Source organism: Magnolia sinica, chromosome 9 (assembly GCF_029962835.1).
Source record: "Magnolia sinica isolate HGM2019 chromosome 9, MsV1, whole genome shotgun sequence".
NCBI lineage: Eukaryota > Viridiplantae > Streptophyta > Magnoliopsida > Magnoliales > Magnoliaceae > Magnolia > Magnolia sinica.
Genome location: NC_080581.1, coordinates 5,917,047 through 5,924,207, shown reverse-complemented (window position 1 = coordinate 5,924,207; position 7,161 = coordinate 5,917,047). Strand labels below are relative to the sequence as shown.

At 41.6% G+C, this 7,161-nt stretch overlaps 1 protein-coding gene across 1 annotated transcript; it reads right to left on the bottom strand.

Annotated features, from left to right (window-relative positions):
- Window positions 1-3,609: 3,609 nt before the first annotated feature.
- On the bottom strand, window positions 3,610-4,833 carry LOC131256114 (uncharacterized). The gene is made up of 2 exons (XM_058257163.1): window positions 4,751-4,833; window positions 3,610-4,040 (listed from the first exon to the last, which is right to left on the bottom strand). The coding sequence occupies exons 1-2, from the start codon at window positions 4,789-4,791 to the stop codon at window positions 3,770-3,772; spliced, it is 312 nt and encodes a 103-aa protein (XP_058113146.1). The 5' UTR covers window positions 4,792-4,833; the 3' UTR covers window positions 3,610-3,769.
- Window positions 4,834-7,161: the final 2,328 nt, after the last annotated feature.

Genomic DNA, 7,161 nt, shown 5'->3' with positions numbered 1-7,161 from the left:
CGTTTTAATGCTAGGAATCGCAAGCGAAAGACCCGCGAGGCGGGCGTGGGCGTCCAAAAAATCAACAAGAATTACTGAATGCCGCGGTTTTCCTTTTTGATTGACGAAAATGTCCTTGCGATTCACGGAGGATTCCTGTAATGCACGTGGTTTGCCCGCTGACCCAAACACGCTGTCAAACCAATGTGAGTTCACCCCGTTGTATGTGTTTTTATTTACACCGTTCATCCAATTTTTTAGATCATTCAGGGCCTGTGTGGCCAGCCATTAGGTGGGAATCAGGTGGATGGAATTGTAAAAGTTACTATAAATGCATGCGTAAGGTACTATCCCTAGATCAGGTTTATGGCATGTTTTTAAATACTATATTTAGAATGTATGCATTAGAAAATAAATCACAGGATTTACTTTCAAATTGCATTTTTGAACTAAGATGGAGCAAAAATCCATGATATCTAGGATTAGTAATCCCATCTCACACTTTTCAACCGAAGGCTCATTTTCCAAAGCTTACAAAGTTAATTTTAATCTCACCTTACACTCCTTCTAAACATGTCATTCTAAATTTCAAAGTTGAATTAGTAATGCAAATCCATTTAATACAACTTAATATCACTGACCAAACAGGCCCTTAAGTTATGAATCTAAAATTTAAGCATGTCCAAAGTTCAATTAGAAAATGCCAAAAAACAATTCTAATGTTGAAACCATCTTAAGGCCTACAGTTGATGTTTATCTATCACCGAACGTATTCATAAGGTTTGAATTACCTAAATAAAGGGAAAATGCAAGTATCATTTTTATGATCCAAAACTTTTGTAACCCTCAAAAGTTTTCAAGGCAAGGATCTAATTCTCACATTTCAGTCTTGCATTTGCCTCATTTTTTGGGCTTATGCCTAGAATAAGTGGCAAAATAAGTGTACGCTGTAATGAAAACACGTATGTCATGGTGGGCCACAGCTTTGACACCAGCCCAGAGTGAGTTCACCGGCCAAACCATGTAGTAGATTGCACCGACTACCATGGGGTATTTACCTGTCAAAGTTACGTCTACCCCCACCATGATGTATGTGTTATATCCACTCTAGCCATCCGTTTCCCAGGGTATCTGACGTCCAGGAATAAATGCGATGAGGTTGGTCCTAGTCTTCCTCAAAGACAACTATACTTTCTGGACTCTTTTTATAAACTTCTCAAAACCACGAGAAAAAAAAAAACTACAAAAGAAAAACAAGAAAATAGAATTTGTATTCATGAAAATTCTAACTATTAAAATTTATAATTATAATAAAACTCTCCTAAAGCTAATTTCTAAAAATAAAAATTTCAAATAACCTTTTCGTTATAAGAGGACTAGCATAATTACAAGTTATTTTTAAAAAATAAGAAAATAAACTCTAAAAATATAAAATTATTGGAAATTTGGAGTTACTAAAAATAATGATTTTTTTCCTAAAAATTTGTTTTTGAGTCAAAAGTACACGTTTCTGACAAAATCGACAAATGCGACTCATTTTGTGGGTCAGTTCATCTCGGATAACCCATTTTAGTAAAGATTGATAGGTTGTGCGCCCTGTAACGATACTCATACTAAAAGTTATGGTCTATTTACGGTCCACTCCTTTTGGCACAACCATGCTAGGAATGTATCTATGACAATTCTACACCAATATCTTCCTCAAAAATGAGTTAGTTAAAGTGGAACACACTATAGAAAGTAACAAGGATTGAATGCTAATTATTGAAACTTCTCAGGATTCATGTAGTTTTATATCAATATGATTTTTGTTATTTTCCTTCATTTAGGTTTGTGAACATGAGTGTTATTGTCAGTTTCGCATTCTATAATGTAGTTTGCTTAAGATTTGGATCTAATTTATTTTTTGGTTTATGCACTGAAATGATATATTAAAATGAATTGGTGGACGTGATAAAACACATAAATCATGGTGAGGCACGTAGACTTTGCAACGCCAACACATGGAGAGGTCAGCAGTGCGTGGTAAACTGTCTTTCTCTGACGAACGCGCGAGGCGGCCGTGGTGTGTGCATGCCATGCAATCGGCTCATCATGTGGCTTCATCGTATTCTCATTGGATCCCAAAAGGCAGTCCAATTCATATTCATGTGGGCCGCACTATAGGCACAAGATAGGATGGAGCCACCCATCAAAAAAAGACTTCCAAATTGTCTAATCCCAGCTCCTTGGTTCAAGGACTGTGGGGGCCCACCATGATGCATGTGTTTTATATCCATACCGTCCATCAGTTTTTCTGGTTCATTTTTAGGCTGAAGAAGATTCAAATCTTAAGTGGACCACATCACACACCTTAGGAAACCGCAGTGATGGAACTCTGACGCATGGATGAACGTGATGAGGTTGATCACCGTCTTCCTCAAGGATAACTACTCCAAATCCACGGAGCTTCTCTGGACTCCTCACATAGACTTCTCAAATCCACGAGGAAAGAAAGCAAGAAAATATAAATAAACTCTAATGAATTTGAAATCAATTAATGAATCAAATAAACGAGTTCACAATCCTTTAAATAGGAATACCAAGCAATGAGAGAGAAATCAGAAGCAAACTACAACTAAACTCCTAGAATTCGCAACTTACTATAAATAATAAACACACTATTTATAGGCGGCTGTGATGTCTACTAGTGTGCAAGGTTTTCGGCAAAAAATAGTGAGTGTTCTATTTGGCTTCACCAAACCGTTTTCCTAATTATCCTTAGCTCTTTTCACGTTGGGCGCAATTCCTATAACCCAACGGATGAAGAGTTATAATCAAACTAAAACTTACTATTTATAGTAAAAACGAAATTAAAATAGGGAAACGACCATCAATTCAGGAGTATTTCGTAAATTTGGCTTGCGCAAGCCGGCATAGCGGGTTTGGTTGGCTAAAGTAGCTCGTTCTATCCCAAAATCATATATTTTACACCCGATAAATCATTCCAGAATGTGAGATACGCCTGATCTAAAGTCCGACGGTCCGGATCACTTCCGTCGTCGACCGGGCCTTTTCTGGTCCATCTTGGCCATAAAACTGTCTGCGACCTGCTCTACATCAAACTCCCACCATTAAAATCTTCTTTAGGGCACAAAAGTTTTGGATCTAAGTTGATATATATGTTTTCCTTTATTTAGGTCATTGTGACCTTATCAACAGGTTTGATGGAAAGTAAACATTAGGGTTGGCCCTAGTAAGTTTTCAATGGTGAGTATTCAATCATCAATGTATCCTCTGGATCTACTTTATTTTTTTAGCTAATGCACTAAAATTAAGTGGCAAAATGGATGGACAGCGTGAATATAAAACAAATATATCACACTAGGCCCCAAAGTCCCGGAACTAGATCCACCCAAGCTGCGTCCCCAAAAATCAGACCATCCCAAAACTAAGTTGGGGGACCACGCTGCCAAAATCAGATTAGTTGAAAAATCCTAGCCACTGATTATTGGGCACTTGCTTGCTGAAACAGGTCCATCCAATATGTATATGTTTCATTCTTAACCGTAGAATAAGTGTCCCCTGGTCCCAGATAATCAAGTGGCCACAATTTTTAGTCTATGATACATTTGGGACCATGATTTGGACAGTTTATCTTGAATGAACTGTATGCCCCATATGCAATTTATATGTTAAATATAAGTGCCTGTGTAGCATCCATTACACATTGCCAGAGTATAAGAGCTTTTCCCGTTCAGTAGCTTTCGAAGATACACCGAGATACAATGTATAAGCTCCAAGTACGTTGTTAGTCAGAGGAGAGAGCGCGCGCATCTTTGCTACAAGAGAAAGGATGAATTTCCATGCACTTGTTAGCAGCTTCGATTAGTACGTCGTCCATGATCTTCTCGTGGCCCTTCGGATAGTAAAATCCTGTCCGTTGATGTGGGACCCACGTCTGTCTGCCGGGACTATCCACGTGGCAGTCGAACCTCTCCGATCCGCCTCTCTCTCTATGCGCCACTTCTTTCGACCCGCAGATCGAGCTTTCGCTGTGGTAACCTTTCCACGCAACTGCCCTGAAAAACAAGAAAAGAAGCCAAGTGTTGAGATGTGTGGGGCCCACATGCATCCATGTTGGATGATTTGATTCATCCATCCGTTGGATAAGCCCATCTATAGGCCACGATCTAAACCATCGTCGCTGATTGATCACAATCGTTGGCTGGTGGACCTTTTCAAGTTGAGTGAGGACAGTTGACTATCTTTGCTTTCAACCGTCCTCTTGAATTCTACCAATCAATGGTCAGAATCACCTTGTGAAAAATTGATGAGAATCTCAAACCGTGGCTCGTTCACCGTAATGCCCAATCTACGGTTCCGATCGTCCAACGTATAGTTAGCCTGTTCATCATTCCATTTACGTAGAACATTGGGCAATGGCCCATTCGTTGGTGGGCCTCATCGATTGGGTGTCCCCATGCTAAATGGGCCACATGCAGAGATGGTCCAATGACTAGAAATGTCTTGGCATATGATCCGATAATCCCACTGAAATGATGATCTAGACCATTGATTTATTGAGTTGAATGTGAGTCATTGAAATTTTATATTCAACTATCCACGTTTAACTATTCGGAACGGTGGTCAAAGTCATACATGCTGTGTTTCTCACCGTAGCTTGTAGTGGATCGCAGCCAAGACATGTACGGTTCTGATCATCGGACCATCTCAACATCTGGGCCCAGGAGTGAAACCAGCTCAGTTTCAATGTGTGTGGCCCACCCACCTGAGAAACCTGAAGTGTTGGATACAAGCGACTCTGGCCATTGCAGTTGCACCAACCGGCTCGTGCTTCCTTTTGCATGCGCTCCGATCTTCTGTGAGGAAGCTGGGAAGCTCTCGTTGTCTTTTGAACGGTGTAAGATCGATTGAAATATATACAGGTGAGGCCTTTTTCGCACGTATGCACGCACATTTAGCAATGGACGGTTACGCCCACGTCATGAGTATTTTGGAGGGTTTGGAGTTCGTTTTGATTATGTGGTCACTCAGGGTCATCCGCACGTTTTGATCTGCGGCCAACTATCAGAGATGTCTAGATGATCGGGACCGTCCATCTTCTGGGTGGTTTTTGAATGGCCTAAAATCATGCTCAGAGGATGATCCTGACTGTTGATTATCAATGGTTAGAATCATCCATTCAGTGTAATTTTTTTCAGCCGTGGCCTATTCAGGGTATCACCGTGAAACTTGTGGCGCGGATTATGTGCTACCCCGCATGTTCGGAGCTCGGGTCATGCGGAGGCTCCTAGGGCCACTGAGGGTCCACCGTGATGTATTAATTTTATCCACACCGTCCATCAACTTTTCGTGTCATTTTATACTACTGGAACAAAAATTAGTAGATCCAAGTCTCAAGTGGACCACACCACAGGAATCAGCATTGCTAAGGACACCAACCATTGAAACCTTCTTACGGTCCACCGTGTCGTTTATTTTCCATCCAACCTGTTGATATGGTCGTATACACCTTGATGAAGTGAAAAAACAAATATCATCTTAATCCAAAACTTCTGTGGACCCTATGAATTTTTCAACGGTAGGAATTTAATCCCCACCGTGTGATCTATTTGATCCTCGGATCTTCGTTATTTTTGGGATCATAACTTAAAATGATATTTAAAAATGTATGGACAGTGTGGATAGAATTCATACATCACGCTGGCCCTCGAAGCCTCCGCCTGTCCCGAGCTCCGAACATCCGGGGGTAATAATACCTAAACCGCGCGCAGGAAGTTGGTGGTTTTGATTATCTGGCCACCTCCACAATGGGCCCCATGTGGCGAGGCATGAGTAGTGACATGAGCAGAACGAGCTCTTTCGGAGGGTAGTTAGACGGCAACGATTTGCAGTTTTGTCGGTTACAAAGATGCGTGCTCCTGAAATTGATGGAGTACCGGCGCATTGAAAGCGCGCAACCCGCTCATTAAATGGTTCAAAAAGGCCATGGCTATTCGCGCATTTGTACTCGCAGTGTCTGCTCGCTGCACACACTGAGAGATGCAGTCGTTCATTAGGTGGGCCATCTGGTGCCGTGATATTAGCCAGAAAGTAGACTGAACCCCTCATCAAATGGGCCAGTGGTGCAAGTTGGATGGACAGTACATCGATTTATGGAATATCAATTTACACACGTGACTTGGTTAGTGTGAGGACACTTCTGACCTTTGGACAGAATATGTTATTAAAATCTTAGTGTTGGATTTCATTTCAGATACTTACTATTTTGAGTTTTTGTTTAACATACTTTATATATATATATCATTTAAGGGCTGTTTGGATGGACATTAAAGGAGATAAATGTTATATTTTGTTTTAAAATAGTAGTAAAATTTGAAATTTTTAAATTTTCGGTAATTTCCCTCCATTTTTGAAATTGTAGTACTTTTGAGTTTGGAGTTTTGTCCCACATCGGATTTCACAAAGTTAACTATCTTGTATATAAGATAGTATTTTTGCTTAGGGCTTGAGCCCCTTTCAGGGGGCATGTGAATTTGGTCCTGTGGGGGGGCTATGCCAATAGCTCTAATCTATGCCATTGACCACACACGCGCGCGCGCGCCAAGCCGAGCCGAGCCGAGTCCGTGTCCGAGTCCGTGTGCGCGACGGGCTGGGCTGGGCTGGGCGCGGGTGCGGGTGCGGTGTGTGTATACTCGCGTGGGTGTGTTTGGGTACTCGCAGGACTGTATATGCGGGAGTGTACTCGCACTTGCGCCTTTTCGTTTTAAACCAGAGAGATGCGTCCCTTCCGGTTGGTCGCCTCGGTTGGGTTTAAACCCAACGGACCTAACCTTTTGAAAAGGGTGCTTATGCACCACTTCGGAGTCTATAAAAAGACATCCGATTCCAGTTTCAAATGGATGAAAAATCCTTCTCTTATAAAACACGCTCTGATATTCGGTTTTAAGCATTTTCTGCTGAGTTCATCGCTGAGTCAACTCAGCACTTTCGGATTAAACTGCAAGTGGTTCGAGCCCGTGTACAGTGAGTGCACCGCTGGGACCGGTCATAGTCGTTGTATCCTGAGGTCGATTGCTCTGAAACTGTTGCACTTGGGACGCTGCCAAGGGGAGCAAATTCGATTTCAAGCCAAGTGACTCACCACGCCTCGACTCATTCAATAAGTTCTTCTTTCTC

Excerpts from the sequence above, each read along its gene's own strand:
- LOC131256114 (XM_058257163.1), bottom strand. The coding sequence starts at position 4,791 with ATGGCCAGAGTCGCTTGTATCCAACACTTCAGGTTTCTCAG. Across the intron at positions 4,041-4,750 it reads CAACACTTCAGGTTTCTCAG|GGCAGTTGCGTGGAAAGGTT; the intron begins GTGGGTGGGCCA and ends CTTGTTTTTCAG.